The sequence below is a fragment of the Bubalus kerabau genome, chromosome 13 (genome assembly GCF_029407905.1).
Source record: "Bubalus kerabau isolate K-KA32 ecotype Philippines breed swamp buffalo chromosome 13, PCC_UOA_SB_1v2, whole genome shotgun sequence".
NCBI classification, from domain to species: domain Eukaryota; kingdom Metazoa; phylum Chordata; class Mammalia; order Artiodactyla; family Bovidae; genus Bubalus; species Bubalus kerabau.
In genome coordinates, this window is record NC_073636.1 from 65,609,153 (window position 1) to 65,628,850 (window position 19,698).

Consider the following 19,698-nt stretch of genomic DNA (forward strand, 5'->3'; position numbering starts at 1 on the left):
CTGGGAATCTTCCTGATGGATCCTGTATCTCCCGTGTCACCTGCATTGGCAGGCAGATTCTTACCACTAAAGCCACCTGGGAAGACTCTTGGTTTAGGGAGGGGGTGTCAAACTTTTTTGTCTCTTTGAATTTGATCATTGAGTTCTTTACATGCCTTCCAGCTTCATTCAGTTGGTTGTCATTTTTCCTCCTTCTTCTCTGAGTCCTCTTCATCAAACAGAGTACATCATACTGAGAGCTCCAAAAGTCTATACTAAAACCTTTGTAATAGTGATTCTCCTTGTATAAGATCCTTTCGGTTTCATAAAGAGATCCTACCGGAATATTCTCTAGTCCTGCCTACACAAACATTTCTGAATGATGGAAGGTCTGAGTCTGGTCCAACTCATGAGTAACAAGTGCTGGGCTGGATTCCTGGTTTTTTTTCTTTTTTAGGATTTTCCCTTGTTCTTCTGAAACCATGAGAACTTGTGTGGCTGCTTTAAAAAAGAAAAAAAAAAGTTGATCTCTTCTTTCAAGAGATGAATCACAGTTGAGTCTTTGTTATTTACCCTGAAGTTATGTCCATTCTTTCAAACAGCAGTGGTCATCGATGTCTCCCTCTACACATGCATGCTGCTCTCTCACTCTATTGCCATGTGTTGTGTTGATGCATGTATTGTAATAGCGCCAATAAGCATGAGGGATCTTTTTTTTTTTTTTTTCCAGTAACAAATACTTTAAAGAGAACAAATGATTTTGTGACATCTAAAGCACCAGCCAGCGACCTAAATCACAAGTTTAGGTGCACGGTTGCAGATTGTTTAAAATTTTTCCGCAAAGCCAAACTGTTGCATTATCACATGAAGTATTTCCACGGAATAGAAAAGTCGCCAGAGCCAGAGGAGAACCCAGGAAAGAGGCACGTCCAGACCAGGGGCTCTTCAGCTTCAGACAAGGCCAGCCAGGAGAGCCTGACCAGGAAGCGGGTCTCAGCCAGTTCCCCAAGTAAGCATTTTGGTTCTGCAATGTATCTGTATCGTGAAGGGCTGACCCAAAGAGCGGGTGTTAGGTTGGTCTGGTCCAGTTGAATCCCCCCAAATTGAAAATGACAAGTTTTCAGGAATTGCATCATGGAATCATAGCCCTCCTGGAAGAAACAGAAATATCCGACTCTTATTCTTACCTCTATCTCTTGCTGCTCGAGTTACCTTGAGAAAGTCCCTTAGCCTCTGAAGGTATGGAGTGGGGACAGTCAAGGAAGGGGAGCTCCATTAGCAGCCAGCAGGGGAACTAGTGCCGAGAATAGCATGGGTGCAGTCATCCTCACTCCCCGCCGCCCCCGCCCCAACCTGTGCTCCATCCCTGAGCACAAAACAAAACAGAACAAAAGAATGAAAGAACTAAGAGGTGATGTGTGATCTCCTGTGGGGTCCAATTTCATAATAATTGCATCTGGAGATGTTTTCTAACAACCGTGTTTATTTTGCACAGAAGCTACAATGATGGTAGAAAGGGTTACCATAAAAACTCACGTACATGTCTTGTTTATTACAAGAGAACCTTTTTGGAGATTTCTTCTGAAACTTACAGAAATCAAAAAATTACATGTTTCTTGGGGATTGCAGAATAATTAATGAGTTTCCAGTAAATTCTACAAGCTTCCCAGATGCAGTTTTCCTGAAATTGTGACATCATCATATATTTTTTGCTTTGAAGCCTTTCCTTTAAAATACATAGGTGTTGGGTGGTTTATGGAACTTCTGGTATATCTGACATTGTTCCTGAGAAAGTATGGAGTTAGGTTTCAGGAGTTAGGTTTTAGTGGGGCAGGGCCGTGCAAACTCAGGTGATCTCTGACCTGTGAGGGGTCATTCCTTAGTCAGGCTGTGAAGCATAATGGGTCAGGTGGCTGTTTCTTGGTCATATGTGCTGCATTATCCATTAGAAATATAATATGAGTTAGCATATAATTTTTTCTGGTAGTCATATTTTAAGACATAGAAGGAAACAGATGAAATCTCTTTCAATAAATTTTAACTTAGAATATCCAAAATATTATCATTTCAGCATATAATCAGTATAAAAATTACTATTTAACAAGCCATTATATTTTCTTTTTCTTCTATTCAGCTTTTAAAATCCAGTATGTGTTTTACCCTTCCTGAACATTTCAATTCGGACTAACCATATTTTAGGAGCTAGTAGCTGCGGATGGCTGTTGGCCACAGAGTTGGTCCATGCAGCTCAGTTACCCTCAGCTGTAGGCCGTCTAGTTGTGCACTTGGCAAGCCCAAGTATTGAGCTAAAAGGAGCTATGTGAAGAAGGTCAGCTGACCAGTAGTCACCAGGGAGGGCACTCCCCATATGGGCTATAGGACACTCCAGCACTTAGCACCTCAGTGACTTCACCAGAGTCCTGCTCAGGTACCCACCAGTGGATGGGGATCTCTCAGAGGAGGCTAGCATGAATCAAACAGCAGTAGCGTGCATGCATGTGCGTGTCTGACTCTGTGATCCCATGGACCGTAGCCTGCCAGGCTCCTTTCTGTCCATGAACTTTACCAGGTAAGAATACTGGAGTGGGTTGTAACCCAGTTTCAGGTGTAAGTCTTTTCTTTTTTTTTTTTCTTTTGGCTGTGCTGGGTCTTCCTTGCAGCACTCAGGCAATGGGCTCCTCATTGTTGCCTCGTGGCATGTGGGATCTTTAGTTCTCCTGACCAGGGATTGGACCCGCACCCCCTGTATTGAAAGGTGGATTCTTAACCACTGGACCTCCAGAGAAGTCCTTTAAAAAAAAAAAAAAAAGTAAACCATAGTTTCTTTAGCCCCCTCCTACTCAGGATCATTAGGTTTGTAGTTTTTTACTTTTACAGGTGATGTTTCAGGGACTGCCTGTGGACATCCCCTGGGCACAAGCTTTTATTTTGTGTATTTTACCTAGAAGAGGAATTGCTAGAAGGAATGGTTTTAGTTAATGTACCAGAATGTATTTGAAAATGGTGGCTCTGACTTGAACACTCCTGTCCACTCTGTGATTTGTCTGTATCCTTATCAGCTTTTGGTATTATCTGACAGAAATGTGCCCAATCTGAGGAATTTGAAGTGGTTATCTCCTTGTTTTTCTCATTGAGAAAAACATTTGTACTTTTTAGATTAGAGTTGGAATTGTTACAAGTCTTCGCTATTTCTGCTGGGCTCCCACCCCACCCTGTTGTGAGACAAAGCCTGAAAGAGGTAGCTGTGGCTTGAGGGATTGGGTCTGCTCTGAGGGCCGTTCTGTCTGAACGCCTCTTTCCGTGCGTTGGTCTGGCCTGTTGGTTTGCTGTGGTCAGCTGACCTCTGACTCCTGTCAGCGCCCTCCCCTCCTCTTTCCCTTTTCAGTGCTTTGGTGGAAGAAAGGAAGGAACAGTAGTAGGGGAGCCTGAAGGCCTGAGTTCGAGACAGCTCTGCCACTCTGATTTTTCTGGTATTGATTAAATACCTCAGTTCTGATATGTAACATGGAGGTTAGACTTCTGGCCCCCGCAAAAATGCTGGAAAGGTCTTTATGTTAGGCGGTTAAATCATTTTGAAATGTTGCACACATGTTAAAAGCCGCACTGTTTATAAGAGCCCTAGATTAGAAACAGATCAAATGTTTATTCATAGTAGAGTAAATAAATGTGTAAAGAGTAAATCAAGTAAATGAATCGTGGTACCTTGATACAATGGTGAACAGCAGTAAGTGAATGAACTAGTACAGCTACACCTGCCAACATGGGGATATTTCACAAGTACAATGTTGAGCTGGAGAAGCAAACATAACCTCACACATATGATATGATGGATATGTATATAAAGTTCAAAAATAGATTAAAATGAATCTGTTATGTTTGAGGGCTGTACAGTGGTTATCCTTGGTGGTAGGTAGATGAATGACTGAAAGCGGGGCAGGAGGGAGACTCCTGAGGTGCTGGAGTTCTGTATCCATAGAACTGTAACCACCATGGAGTCTGCATGGTGGTTGTAGCTGATGATCATGGTGACCGTCCGAGGAGGGACCTTTCCCAGAGTAGTGCGCCTGAGTGCAGGGTGGGTATTTCCCGCCCAGGAAGGTGTGCAGGTCTCTCGTTTGGTTTTGGAATTCCTGATTAACTGTATTTGAGTGTCTTGATTTGTGTGGAGTGAATATGTGCAGGCTTGAAGTCAACACACCTGAATTGGAACCCGGCTTCCTCTGTGACCCTGGGCAAATAACCGTGAGCTTCAGTTTCTCCATCTGTGAGATGGCAATAACTACCTGCCTCAGAACTTTATTGTATGAAATGACCTAATGTGAAATGCTTAGCACAGTATCTGGCCTACAGTAAACTCTTAATAAATACTAGGTCTTTATCTTAGAGACATGAACCCAGGCAGTCAGAGAGCTTAGTTTTAAACTCAGCTGACCTCTGATGAACTGCAAAACTAATAGACAATTTTGATAAAATTAAGAAACCTGAGTGAGTGACTTTTCTACTCTTATGTACTGCATTTGGGTCTCATACCAACATACGGACCTGGGGTTTTTAAATTCTCTCTCTTAATACTGAAGAATCCCTTTCACTGGGGGTTTGGAAGTCTGTTGGTGAATTGGAGATTTTTGCCTGCCAGGTTTTTGAAATAACAAGATCTGCCATGGTTATTGGAGAAGGCAATGGCACCCCACTCCAGTACTCTTGCCTGGAAAATCCCATGGACGGAGGAGCCTGGTGCGCTGCAGTCCATGGGGTTGCTAAGAGTCGGACACGACTGAGTGACTTCACTTTCACTTTTCGCTTTCATGCATTGGAGAAGGAAATGGCAACCCACTCCAGTGTTCTTGCCTGGAGAATCCCAGGGACGGGGGAGCCTGGTGGGCTGCCGTCCATGGGGTCGCACAGAGTCAGACACGACTGAAGCGACTTAGCAGCAGCAGCAGCAGCCATGGTTATACTCGCCAGACTGGCAGGGATGGACTATTACAAAATGCTTTAGGGGGAACGAAAGGGTCTTTTAAATCCGTATATTTTAACTTGTGACCCCCCCTCTGCTGGCCCTTTGAAAATTGGTCTATTTGGTGGCAGAGCATGCCACCCGGGCCCCTCAGCCACTGTTGGGGTCTAGCCTGGTCATTCCTGTACCCTGTACCCCAGATGGAGATTAGGTTTGTGTAGCCAGGAAGGGGCTTGCCCCCTGGTCCCCCCATCCCCATCATGTGCACGCAGGACACATAGATGATTTCACAGCTCTGCCAGCCCTGACTGCTGAGAGTGCCAGCAGTTCCCAGGCAGGAGGGAACTAGACTGTTCATCTTGCTGTGCTCTAGCTGGTACATGAAAACCCTGGGCACTCATCCTGCCTCTGCCACTAACCAGCAGGAGTCTCAGTTGTCACCATCTCTGAACTGGGGTTACTAGACATGTTGAGCCTTCGTCAGACCCCTGGATATCCTTCAGAGCCAACGCAGAGTCATGTTCAAAGTATGTCATAGGCCCCAGCCTTTCAGAAGGCACCTGCTGTTCCACACATCGCCCCTCACCTTTCTCACATCAGAGCCTCCTTCTGTTTCCTCATGGTTTTGCTGGGTACTAGACTAATCTGATAACTAAATTTCTTATGATTTGAAAGAATAAAACCGGCTCAGTAGATCCCCTGTTCTCTCAGGATATCTAGGTTTCACCTCCACTTCCAAGAAAGCTCTTATCTATAGGTGTGGAATTTCAGAAACTGGGGGAGTTTGGGTGGGGAGATGTTTAAAGGTGAGATTCTGACACCAGGCTGCCTGTGTCCTCGATCACAGGCAGTGTGAACTCGACATAATGCTTAAGTGAAAAGCAGAATGTTACATAGCGTGTGCTGCTTGGGGCCAGTTACTGTAAAATAGTGCCCCCTTTTATGCTGAGTATTTTGATTATGGCTGTTGAGAACTTGGATTCTAATAGATTTCTCATATGGAGATGCCTGGAGCTTCTGGTCCAGGAGCATCAGAAACTGTTCTGTAGAGACCTTTTTGGGTCCTCCAGTCCCCCCAGCCCCCATTTCCTGCTTGGTAGAGTTAGGGAGGAGAAGCCGTTCTGCCGTGAAGCCCACAGACTCAGTCTCAGTAGCAGTCCTGCTCCTGTTCATGTGTAATCTGAGCTCTTCACAGGTCTAATTTCCTTTCCAAAATGATGATGTAGGACTAGGTATGCATAAGAAAGGGCTCCTTCCTGTGGGGAGAAAAGCACAGAAACAGATACAGTGAGAACTTCTAAGCTGTATGTAAAGAATGTATGAAGTGCCATGGAAACACAGATTGAGGTATTTGCCTGTAGAGCAGGGGCTGGAAGTTCCAGAGGAGGAGGTGACATTTGAGTTAGGCCTGAAAGGGTGAGGGTAGGTAGGGGGTGGACCAGGAGGCAGGGGACTAGGAAAGGAATCCCTATGCCAGGAACAAGCAGATCAGAGTTCAGAGTCATTGAGAGGAACAAACTGTCGTCGTCTGTCCCTCAGGCACCCTTCTGACTCTGGCCCTCATGTGTTTCCTCTTCCCTCAGCCAGGCCTTTAGTCAGATACATTAATCTGGAAGGTCAGTTTAAATTTGCTTTTCCAAATGAGGCTTCTTAGAATACCAGAATCCATCTAGTAACTTCTCTTCCAGGGGTGAATTCAGGCTTCCTTGGTGTTGGCTTTTAATTCTGCATAGGTGAGTTCAGTCCTGAGTAGAGATTTGGCCCAGAAAGACTATCTGAGGATCAAAGGGAACCTCACCTGTGCTTGTTACCTATTGTTATGTCCATTTCGTTCATATTCTCACTCTGGGTAAACTTTGGCTTAGGCTGAAAGGTGCCTTGGAGCACCAGAGTGGGAGCTTCTTTGTCTGTACCTTTTCTTGTGGTGCTAGATTGACCTTCTCATAGAACCGTTCCTTCTCCCCTTAGAGAGAGGGAGCAATAGGAACTTAATTGGAATGTAGATTATGGTGCCTTAAAGAGACAACCAAAGAGGCTGGCTTAAGATGGAGGTTAATTTATGTTTCTGGCCAAACTGTAGGCTTCCTGTGGTGACTCTGCTCTGGTCTGAGCAGTTGTCCAGGGCCAGCTTCCTCCTCAGTATCCCACCAGCCCAGGGTGGTGTTCTCTGTGCGTGGACCAGCATCGCTCACTACCTTGCCTGTCTTTCAGCTGCTGGTAAGGGAAGGGTGAGGCTTGCCTTTTTCTTTTAAGGGCACATCTCAGAAGTGCCACACATCACCTCTGTTCATATCCCATAAGCCAGGACATCTGGATATCCACACCTTGCTTAGGGGAAGCTGGCAAGTATACCCTTTTCCTGTGGGAGAGGTGGAGAAGTGGGTATTGGGGAATGCGTAGTAGTCTCTGCCGTTTGAGGTAAGGTGGAAAAAGGTAGGACTTGAGGGAGGGGTTTAGTGGAAGGCTCCTTTGGGCCAAAATCTGGGTGGGATCCATGGTGGGGGACTGATGGGAGATGAGGGTGGAAAGATAGACAAGATGAAGTGACGGTGTTAGGAAGCCATGAGATGGCTTCCTCTGATGGGCAGTGAGGATCCCTCCAAGGGCGTACACACTCCTGCTGTGCCCTCAAGATGCCGTCCCCTCATGCAGGTGACAGCAGGCTCTGGTCACTGCTTGTCCCCAGCGTGTGGCGGTGCTCTGTGGTGTACAGGCACTTCCCCTGTGGCTGGAGGGTGATGTCATTTTTTCCTGCTTCCCTCCTGGAAGTCTGGTGTCCTTTTGCTCTCACAGCACAGTGAGGGTCTGAGGGAGAAGTAGGGAGCAGACTGTACAGAGGGAGTGAGAAGGGCTCTGGTTTTCTCCTGACGGCCACCTGCAGCCTGGGGGGAGGACAAGTGGCCCCATCCCAGAAAAGCCTGGCCCTCCTCAGGTGACAAGCTGCTGCCTGCTCCAGGGCCCTGGCAGGAAGTCATTCTTCGTCCAAGTCTGAGCTTTCGGGAAGAAGCCCTGCAGCCAAGCGTCTGTTCTGTGAGTCGTGGAACAATTGGTCAAGCTGTTCGGAGAGAGACCTGACCACAAACCAGCCCCACTTTCCGGGGAGAGAGTATCATAGGCAAGGTAACACCAGCACCTGTTTGAGTCCTTGTTATGTGCCGGCCACTGTTCTGAGTTCTTTACTTAGACCGGTACTGTTGTGCCCACTTGATGGGTCAGAAACTGGTGCTGATGAGATGGATTAACTTCAACAGCATCAACACATCTAGCACTTGGCATAGCCAGGATTTGAACTTAGTTGCAGCACACATACTCTCCCCTCTAGGCCGTACACCAGGGAAGGGTGCCCTGCCGCTGGGCCCTGCTGTGGGGAACAGAAGTGCCTCCTTGCAGGAGACTTCCTGTGCACATGGCTAGACTGAATGAGTGAGTTCTTCTTGTTGTCACCTTTTCTGTCCCTGTTCCTCAGGGACTCACCTGAGTTAGCTTAGTCCCTGCTGGACAGTTCTCCCTATGGGTTCTGCCGCTTCAGGCCACGTGTGACTTGACAATCTTCAACCAGAAGCTAGGGTGAGCCTATGAAAGCTTGCTCTCTTCCCTCTGTGTTCAAGAAACACAGATTCCTATAGAACAACTTTGTAAAATATCTCTTCTTTTTATCCTCATTGCTTACTTCTCTAATTGAAGCCTCAGGAGGGGACTCTTGAAGACTTAATATGACCATATTTCTGAACAGCTGCAACACTTAGGATGCTTTTAGTTACAAGTAACAGGAAACCCAATTCAATTTGATTCTGCAATAAAGGGGATGTGTGAGTCCACGTTAATAGGGAAGTCTGGGGAAGGCTACTGCTCCAGGACTGGCGGTTGTCTTATCATGTCACCTCTCACTGCTGTTTTTACATTAAACCCTTGTGGTCAGAGGATGGAAGCCAGTAGCATTTAAGGCTTCATGCCACTTCATTCAAATCTAACAGTAAAGTAAGAACATACCCTTTTTATAAACTTTGGACCAGAGTCCCAAGTTTGGGTTTGATTAATTTATTCCTGTACCTGCCTTATGAACCAGTTGGCCAAGGCTCAGATTGTCCAAGCCTATCACTGTGACAAGAGGCATGGGATTACTCTTATGTATTTAAGTGAGTGTGAGGTCAATCCTGTCCAGACCCTTAAATGCTGCACAGTGAAGGAAGGGTAGAAGAGATTCTGGGCTATACCTGCAGTGTCTGTTGCACCCAGCAAGTCCACCCAGCAGACCCTGCTAGGCAGGGAAAGGGTGGTGGCGGCAAATTGAAATATAGAGCAGTTGGCATACTCTGTGCTCATTTCCTATTTCAGGGACAGTGCACAGGGCCCACACATGGCCCAAGTACTCAGACCCATGTATCTGAGTTCATCTCTTCCCTGAACTTCACTTTCTCCTCTGTAAGTGGTAATCATGTTAAGATATAGACGTATTTTGTTCAAAATTGAAGTTGATCAGTTTGAAGTTGTGCAATATAAAAAGCCTTATGTATAAAATTTGAATTAATGCAAATCCTACCAAATTGAGAAAATTCATCAACCATATGATTTCAAAGCTGGTAGGCCAATGAAAGTGTGTTCTTTATGCCTTTATTTTCTGGGAATATTAGTCATGAATTATGTGAATTTGAATAATGTGGGGTCTTCAGGAATCTCTTGTATGGAATGAACTTCCCCATCTTTTTTCTTACAGCCTGTGGGTTCCCTAAAGGATGCAATGCTGTTTTATAAAATGTGAAATGCAAAAAATGTTGTTGCTAGAGAAACCCAAAGGAACTCCCATAACTGGGCATGCCCTAGATTTGGCAGTTTATACCCTACGCTTGTACCTTTCCTTCTCGAGGATTCAGAACTTAGGTTGTATCTCTTCAGCCAGATCTGCTAGTGTTTGGGTTAATGCTGTTAGCATTACATTAAGCTAATGGATACAGCTACTTTAGTTTGAAGGTCATTAAAACCTGAGTTTACAAATCAAGAACTGGACTGAGCAGTAGTTTTTATATGTGTGTGGGTGGAGGTACATCAAATCGCATCAATCATTTGCTCAAATTCATAGTAAAGACCAATATCCTGGTAAAGCATAAACTGTTTTATTTCTCCCGTTTCAGTGTTATATATTATTTTGTTTTCTTGTCTTATTGTGCTAGCTAGGATGTCTAGTACCATGGTGAGTAGGAGTGTTGAGACGGTACATCCTTGCCTTGTTCCTGATCTTAAGAGAAAACATCCAGTTCTCAACATAAATATGAAGTTAGCTGTACGTTTTTTGTATCAGTAGATGTCCTGTATTCCTAGTTCTCTGAGAATTTTTATCATGAATGAGTGCTGGATTTTGTCAAATGCTTTTTCTGCATCAGTTGATATATTATTTTTCTTTTTTAGCCTGTTGATATGGTTGTTGTTGTTTAGTTGTTGGACATTGTCCAATTCTTTGGGACCCATGGACTGCAGCATGCCAGATTCTTCTGTCCTCCACTGTCTCCTGGAGTTTACTCAAATTCATGTCCTTTGAGTTGGCGATGCTATCTAACCATCTCATTCTCTGTTGGCTCCTTCTTCTCTTGCCTTCAATCTTTCCCAGCATCAGGGTCTTTTCCAGTGAGTTGGCTCTTCCCATCAGGTGGCCAGAGTATTGGAGATTCAGCTTCAGCATCAATCCTTCCAATGAATATTCAGGGTTCATTTCCTTTAGGATTGACCGGTTTGATCTCTTTGCTGTCCAAGGGACTGTCAACAGTCTTCTCCAGGACCACAGTTCGAAAGCGTCAGTTCTTTGGTGCTAAGCCTTATGGTCCAACTCTCACATCCATACATGACTACTGGGAAAACCATAGCTTTGACTATGTATACCTTTGTTGGCAGTGATATCTCTGCTTTTAATACACTGTCTAGGTTTGTCATAGCTTTCCTTCCAAGGAGCAGGTGTCTTTTAATTTCAGGGCTGCAGTCACTGTCCATAGTGATTTTGGAGCCCAGGAAAAGAAAATCTGCCACTGTTTCCATTGTTTCCCCATATATTTGCCATGAAGTGATGGGACCAGATGCCATAATCTTCGTTTTCTGAATGTTGAGTTTCCACCCAGCTTTTTCACTTTCTTCTTTCACCTGCATCAAGAGGCTCTTTAGTTCCTCTTCACTTTCTGCCATTAGAGTGATATCATCTGCATATCTGAGGTTGTTGATATTTCTCCCAACAATCTTGATTCCAGTTTGTGATTCATCTAGCCTGGCATTTCAAATAATGTACTCTGCACAAAAGTTAAATAAGCAGGGTGACAATATACAGCTTGACACAATGCTTTTCCAATTTTGAACCAGTCCATTGTCCACGTCCAATTCTAATAGTTGCTTCTTGACCCTTAAACAGGTTTCTCAGAAGACATGTATGATAGTCTTATACTCCCATCTCTTTAAGAATTTTCCAGTTGGTTGTGATCCACACAGTCAGAGGCTTTATCAGAAGTAAGATATTTTTCTAGAATTCCCTTGCTTTCTCCATGATCCAATGAATGTTGGCAATTTGATCTCTAGTTCCTCTGCTTCTTCGAAACCCAGCTTGTACATCTGGAAGTTCTTGATTCACATTCTGGTCAAGTTTAGCTTGGAGGATTTTGAGCATTAACTTGATAGCATGTGGAAAGAGTGCAGTTGTACAGTAGTGCAAACATTCTTTGGCATTGCCCTTCTTTGGGATTGGAATGAAAACTGATCCCCTTCATGGATCACAGCTTTCTTGTGGAGAAGGAGCTTGTGTAATTCAATGAAGCTATGAGCCATGCTGTGCAGGGCCACACAAGACAGATGGATTATAGTGAAGAGTTCTGACAAAACATGGTTCACTGGAGGAGGAAATGGTGAACCACTCCAACATTGTTGCCTCAAAAACCCCAGGGACAGTATGAAAAGGCAAAAAGATATGACACTGGAAGATGAGCCCCCCAGGTTGGAAGGTGTCCATTATGCTACTGGAGAAGAGTGGAGGACAATTACTAATAGCTGCAGAAAGAATGAGGTGGCTGGACCAAAGTGGAAATGACACTCAGTTGTGGATATATCTGGTGGTGAAAGTGAAGTCCAGTGCTGTAAAGAACAGTATTGTGTAGAAACCTGGAATGTTAGGTCCATGAATCAGGGTAAACTGGACATGGTCAAGCAGAAGATGACCAGAGTGAACATCAGCATCTTAGTAATCAGTGCACTAAAATGGACAGGAATGGGCGAATTTAATTCAGATGACCTTTATATCTACTACTGTGGACAAGAATCCCTTACAAGAAATGGAGCAGCCATCATAGTCAACAAAAGAGTCCAAAATGCAGTACTTGGGTGCAATCTCAAAAACAACAGAATGAACTAAGTTCATTTCCAAGACAAACCATTCAGCATCACAGTAATCCAAGTCGGTGCCCCAACTACTGATGCTGAAGAAGCTGAAGTTGACTGGTTCTGTGAAAATGTACAAGACCTTCTAGACTAAAACTAACATCAAAAAAAAAAAAGATGTTCTTTCCATCCTGGGGATTGGAATGCAAAAGTAGGAAGTCAAGAAATGCCTGAAGTAACACGTAAGTTTGGCTTCAAAGTACAAAGTGAAGCAGGGCAAAGGCTAACAGTCTTGTCAGGAGAACACACTGGTCATAGCAAACACCCTCTTCCAACAACACAGGAGACAATTCTACACATGGACATCACCAAATGGTCAATATTGAAATCACACTGATTATATTCTTTGTAGCTGGAGATAGAAAAGCTTGATACAGTCAGCAAAAACAAGACCTGGAACCGACTGGCTCAGATCATCAGCTCCTTATTGCATAATTCAGGCTTATATTGAAGAAAGTAGGGATAATATATACCCAACTGAATGCAGAGTTCCAGAGAATAGCACAGAGAGATTAAGAAGGCCTTTTTAAATGAACAATGCAAAGAAATAGAGGAAAACAATAGACTACATTAATTGTTGAGCTAGCCTTCCTTTATACCTGGCATAAATCCCAGTTGGTCATGGTACATAATTCTCTTTATACATTGTTGGATTCAGTTTGCTATTATTTTTGCATTTGTGTTCATGAGAGAAAATGGTCTTTAGATGTTCTTTCTTGTAATGTCTTTATCTGATTTTAGTATTAAAATAATGCCGGCTGCATAGAATGAGTTCTAGTGTGCATTGCAGAAATGAGTTGTTTTGTTTCTATTCCTGAGAAAGACTGGTCCCAGGATTAGAGGAAAAGTAAATATTTTTGGTACCTTTTATGACATTTAGAAGACTTTTTTTTTTTTTTTTTTTTTCATTTAGAAGACTTTTAACCATATTTTGCTAATCAACTACATGATGTTGGCGAAGTCAACTTGTTTCTTTGGGCCCTGATTTTTGTTTGCTTTTGGCCACACCACAAGGCGTGTGGAATCTAGTTCCCAGACCAGGGATCAAACCCACGCCCCTGCAGTGAAAGTGCAGAGTCTTAACCACTGGACCATCAGGGAAGTCCCTGGGCCCTATTTTCTTAATCTTAAAAACAGTATTTTTGTAAATTAGACTGAGGTCTTTCCTAGAGTTCTTGTTTTTGAGCTTTGTTCCCCAGTTGCAGAGTATTTTAACAGGAAGGGAGCTTAGAGACCCTAACGTCCTGTGTTCTTTAGCCAGTAGATTAACTTCTGCCCGTAGAGCTAGGCTTGCAGCTGGGAGATGCAGCCCACCGTCTTCTCTGATAGTTCCTGGATGTCTGATTGGGAGAGGGGCTTGAGCGATAGTGCTGACTTGGTGCTAGAGAGCCAGATGAACCTGTTTTTAAATGTCTTTATGATATCAAGCTGGTGTCTCCCTCACCAAGCTTCAGTTTCCTCATCTGTAAAGCTGGAATGATATACACAGTTGGTTGTCAGGATTGAATGAGATATTTGCAATCGTTGCACACAAATGCTCAGTTAAAATCCGTTGAATCTGGATGTTCACTCTATTCCACACTTGCTTTGTGATCCATCTTGATTCCACATCAGAGTCACTTGAAGAGTATTTTTTAAAAACCCTGATGCCCTTGAAAACATTTCGCTAAGTTAAAGAAGCCAGACACAAAAGGTCACATATTGTATGTATATGAAATGCCCTGAATGGATGAATCCACAGAGCCAGATGGAGATTGCTGGTTGCCAAGGGTTGAGGGTTTAGGGAAAATCTGCTTAATGGGAAGTGGCTTTACTCCGAAGTGATGGGACTGTTTTGGAACTAGGGTAGAACTGGTTGCACAGTATTGTGTACTACATGCTGCTGGATTGTTCCTTCTCAGCACCCCCCCCCCCCCCAGCTTTATTAAAGCTTACTTGTTGTTCAGCGGACTGCATATATTTATGCATATATTTATATTGTATAATTTAAATGTGTACCTGGTCATTACCACAGTAAGATGGTAAACCTATCGATCATCTCTTAAAATTTCCTTGTGCCCTCTTTTAATTCCTCTTTTCCATTCCTCCCCACTCTCTCATCCCAAGGTAGTCACTATTCTGCTTTATATTTTATAGATTAGTTTTTCAGTTTCTAGAATTTTATATACATGTAATCATGCAGTATGCACTAGATTTTATGTGATTCCTTTTACTCAGTATACTTATTTCACTTATAAGTATTTACTTTTGTTGTTGCATATTATTTATATGCAACATATTTATACTTTTATTATTGAAAGTATTTCATTGTATAAATACACCACAAATTATTTGTCCATTCACCTGGTAATGGACATTTGGGCAGTTTTCAGCTTGGGAGATTACAACTAAAGCTGTGGGCATTCATGTGCAAGTCTCAGTGTGGACATAAGTTAGCCTTTCTCTCAGGAGTGGGATGGCTGGGTCAGAGAATATGTGTATGTTTAAACATGTCTTAACATTGAAAAAGTAAAGCATGAGCAGTTATTTGAAATGCTACAGATATGCTTGATAAGAAAGAAGAAACAACTGGAGTTTTGCAATGGTGAAGCTATTAATAACTTGAAAACTGCAGCTTCAGTTGAGTGGTAGGTGGGAAGCTTTTTAGGTGGGAATTAGGAAAACTGAATTGAGAAGTTTGGCAGGAAGTGTTGATAACTTCAGAAACTTTGCTGTGAAAAGAGTTGTGGCTTTTGGAAGGTGTGAATTGTTCCTTTTTAAATGGATATTTTTATATGGTGTGAATTGTACTTCAATTATTAAAGAAAAAAGAAAAAGAAAAAAAAAAGAATCATCATCATCTAGCAAACAAAATCCTGACATTCAGGATTCAAACCAGTTAAATCAGAATCTTTGTGTGTAGGACCCGGGCATTCACTTTCTGAAATCTTTCTTGGTGATTACAAAATGTAGCCAGTGTTCAGAAATAGTGATCTAAGTAAGGTTGGCAAACTTTTTCTGTAAAAGACCAGACAATAAGTATTTTCAGCTTTGAGGGCCAGAATATCTGTATTTTTACTCCTCACATCTGTCACTGAAGCATGGCAGCAGCCGCGGTCAACATTTAACAAATGAGCATAGTGTATTTTAATAAAACTTATTTCCAATAACAAGCAGTGGGCTAGAGTTTGCCAGCCCCTAGTCTAAAGGCTCAGAAGGGGCTTTAGAGAAGGGGCTGCAGCAGAGTGCTGAGGGAGATGGAAGATGACCTCCCAGGCAGTACCCAATCAGGAACTGTGTTCTTCTGCCCATTTTAGTTCTTAGTTACTTAAGCATAAATATCCTGGAATTGAAAACAGAATGTTAGAATTCCAACACTTACACACTTCTATTTAATTCTAGCTGCAAAAGACAAGGAGAAGAATAAAGAGAAGAAATTCAAAGAGTTTGTGAGGGTGAAACCAAAGAAGAAAAAGAAAAAGAAAAAGAAAACCAAACCTGGTAAATTTTCCCCGGGGCATTTCACTTGGGTTTCCTTACAGGTAAGAGGGGTTGCTTCATAGTCCTGCCTCTGAGGAGAGGAAGGGTCAGCAAGCCTATAATGGAGCTTGTGGGATCAGCCTAGCATGGGCAGTGACAGGGGAATTGCCCACTTACCCTGGGTGCCTCAAGGCCGCACTGGCGTATAGAAAGCCCTCCCTCGTGCTGTGTTGGCCAGCATAGCCCTATCACAGTGAAAGCATCGTTGTAGGAGAGGATATGCAGGTGAATAACTATATTTGTTTGCATACACAGCTCTTTTTTAGTTTTTATTGTATTTATTTGTAAAATTTAATTTTGTGTTGGTGTATAGCCAATTAACAATGTGGTGATAGTTTCAGGTGAACAGCGAAGGACTCAGCCATATGCGTGTATCTGTTCTCCCCTGTACTCCCTTCTCATCCAGGCTGCCACATAACATGAACAGAGTTCCCTGTGCTACACAGTAGGACTTTGGTTACCCATTTTAAATATAGCAGTGTGTACATGTCCATCTCAAACTCCCTAATGCTCCCTGATTCCTTCCCCCTGGCAACTGTAAGTTCATTCTCTAATTATGTGCACATACAACTCTTAAATGTACATTTCTGAACCCTTTTAAGAAAGGATATATCTCTTTAAAAGTATGGGTCTAGCTCCAACAAAAATGCCGATTTTTAAGAAAATCAGTGCTCCAGTCTTGGGAGCTAAAGGAATGCCACGTTTTATTCTCAAACCGTCTTCTGGCTTAGAGGGTGGTGAGGAAGGCTTTGGTTTTGAGGTTCTTAGAGGTAACTGCAAGTATTAACCTGTACCCTTTTGTAGCTAAATTCCTTCTGAGGATTTGAGCTGTTTGACTAGCAGAGCTGTTGGTTGGATGGTATTGATTCTGGAATGCCCTGGTGATGTCTAGGGGTGCTAATTTCTTCTTGATCTTGTTCTTCCAGAATGCCCTTGCAGTGAGGAGGTCAGTGACACTCCCCAGGAACCTTCTCCACCTAAGACATTTGCTGTTACCAAGTGTGGTTCCTCACACAAGCCTGGTGTCCATATGAGCCCACAGATCCAAGGCTCAGAGTCTGGAAACCACAGAGGGAAAGCGAAAGTGTCTGGTAAGAAGGCTGCCTGCTGGCTTGACCATTTGTACAACACTATAGTCTGAGCATGGTGGCTTTATGTTGATATTGTAGTCTACTCTCAGGCCTTCTGCAAGTAATTGTTAGATCTTTTAAATAAAAAGTACATCAAATAAATGGAGAAGAAAATGGCAGTTCACTCCAGTATTCTTGCCTGGAAAATCCCATGGACAGAGGAGCCTGGTAGGCTACAGTCCATGGTGTTGCAAAAGAGTTAGCAGCTGAAAAAAAAAAAAACCAGACATCAAATAAAATAGGCCATTAGCTATAACTTTCCTGAATTTCCCTTCTCTCCAACTTTGGTCTTAGTAGAATGTCTCATAGGTACCTCTCAGCCAGTGTGTCTGTAACCAATTTCATTATCCCTCTTTCCCTTGCACACCTGCCTCCCTGTTCCTTCATTTCTTGTTGGTGGCCTCTGCATATAACCTGGTTGCTTGGGGAAATCTGAGTCAACCTTGAAGCTTCCCCATCTTCAGCAACTTATAGGATGATCATGAGTTTGAAAATAGTTAATAAGTATATGTAAAGTACTTACAACAGTGTCTAGTACAGAATAAGTGATCAGTAAATGTTAGCTGTAATTATCACTAATCAGGCACCCCAGACTAGATATTCTAGTTCTGACTATCCCTGGAATCTTCCCCTTCCTCATTCTCCAAGGTTTACAGAGTTTTGAAGGTGACTGTGGATACAGACTTTGCTGTAAACCAGGTCCTGGGTGGCTGTGGTGAGGTTGAGGAACACGTTTGTGCCATTAGGGATGATGATCTGTATGGTTCATGGGGAGTTGCAGTTTCTTTGCCATTGAGCTCTGTGACCTTGAGCAGCTACTTACCTTGGGCTTCAGTGTCGGGAAAACGAGGAAAGGAAGCTCGGTTTACTGCCATGCAGCAGATATTGTTTCGGCTGTTAGTAGATGACAGTCCCAAGGAACCAATTGGAGTCGTATTTCCCAGCTCTGTGAAAATCCACAGAGGAGAGGGTCTGTAAGGTCATTTCTTACAGGTCTTGGTGATCTAGGGTTGATTATTTTTTTATTTTGTGACTGTTGTTTTCCCTTTCCTCGTAGAAGAGGATAATCTGAGTGAGTCCTCTTCTGAGAGCTTTCTTTGGAGCGATGAGGAGTATGGCCAAGACATCGATGTGACCACTAATCCAGACGAGGAACTTGATGGGGATGACCGTTATGACTTTGAAGTGGTCCGCTGCATCTGTGAGGTTCAGGAGGAAAATGACTTCATGATTCAGGTAGGTGGAGCTTCCAGGAGCCACAGGTCCAGAGAAACACAAATTTGTCCTTGGTGGGAATTTTGAAGGACTACTATTCGAGGCCAGCAAGAATCACAAGTCAGGTCAGAAGCCCAGGTAGGCGGTATTTTCAGCACTAGGTTGATCTTTGCTTACTCGTTCAGCTTTCTCTGCATCTCAGGCCGGTATAAATAACCTATTAATAGAATAAGAGAGGACTTGAGGGATCGTTGAGTGTAAATCTCTCATGCTCTGCTTAGGCCAGCTGGACTCACCAATGGGAAGGGCCTTGCCTGTGGTCACACAGTGAGGAGTTGAATAGGGACCCAACACTCTGGAGGGGCAGTTTGACCTTCCTATGGACCCATATCTTCTCTCTAAGGCAGATTTTCTTTATGACCTAATGAAATGATAGTCTGTTTCTTACTCTTTATTTCCCTGGCATTTGTAGTTGTCATCTCCATTTCTGGGATGTGTCTCCTGGCAAGGGTGAATGCCGGGGAGTTCCTTACCTGCTCTGGGAGACCGTCACTGGCTAGCACCTGGTTGCCTCTGCCCTTCTCTTGCTCTTAATCACGGTCGTGCTGGAGGTGACTGTTGCCTGGTGGACTCCCTGGACTGTCATAAATACCCTGGGTATTCAGGGAACCTGAGTTTTTTACATAAGTCATGTATACATTGGTTAGAATTAATTTAGGAGTTTCTTTCTCTTTGAATAGCCTTCATGGCAGCCTCTGGGAATTCAAGGTACGTGAATGGTCTCCAGTAGCTCCTGATATTTATGATCTTTAGTGTGCATTAGGTCAGGCTTCCCTGGTGGCTCAGTCAGTAAAGAATCTGCTGTAATACAAGAGACCTGGGTTTGCTCCCTGGGTCAGGAAGATCCCCTGGAGAAGGAAATGGCAACCCACTCCAGTATTCTTGCCTGGAATATCCCATGGACAAAGGAGCCTGGTGGGCTACAGTCCATGGGTCACAAGAAGTTGGACATAACTTGGCGACTAAACCACCACCATGCATTGGGTCAGTTGTTCCCAGACTTTTTCAGCATCAGAACCCCTTGCCCATGTAGACTCTTTCACAGAACCCCAAAATGTATAACAGGTAAAAGCAGTAGTTTTGAAAGCTCAGAATGAATAATTTTTACTTGGAAGTTCAGAAATGGCCTTTTTCAGTGAGGTCTAATATGCATTCAGGGTGGTGTGCTGGTTGCTGACTTAGAGCATTTCAGTGTCTCTGTTGTTTTCTTCTTTTTGTGAGACAAGCCTAATGAACATGGCCATTGTGTGGGTGACTTTTCCTAAATAGCATGCTATGTAGTCACTTTAATTAATCAGAGACAGGAAGAAAAGCTTTGTTTTAAGGACAGCATAATACTTAGTTAGCCTAACAGTACAGAATTATGTGTACTGTTGTGGGCTCTTAACATATGTTGTCTTAACATTAAGCTTGGAGTATGCATTTTTTGCTTTT

General features: G+C 43.4%; 1 protein-coding gene across 15 annotated transcripts in view; it reads left to right on the top strand.

Annotated features, from left to right (window-relative positions):
* PHF20 (PHD finger protein 20) overlaps positions 1–19,698 on the top strand; it is a 129,542-nt gene that overhangs the window by 84,060 nt on the left and 25,784 nt on the right. For 14 of the 15 annotated variants that reach the window (XM_055544918.1, XM_055544919.1, XM_055544914.1 and 11 more), the window contains 4 exons: positions 710–988; positions 15,722–15,820; positions 16,786–16,950; positions 18,047–18,225. In XM_055544918.1, the coding sequence (XP_055400893.1) occupies positions 710–988; positions 15,722–15,820; positions 16,786–16,950; positions 18,047–18,225 (722 nt within the window). The remainder of the gene's footprint in view (positions 1–709; positions 989–15,721; positions 15,821–16,785; positions 16,951–18,046; positions 18,226–19,698) is intronic. The other variant, XM_055544924.1, reaches the window with a different exon arrangement.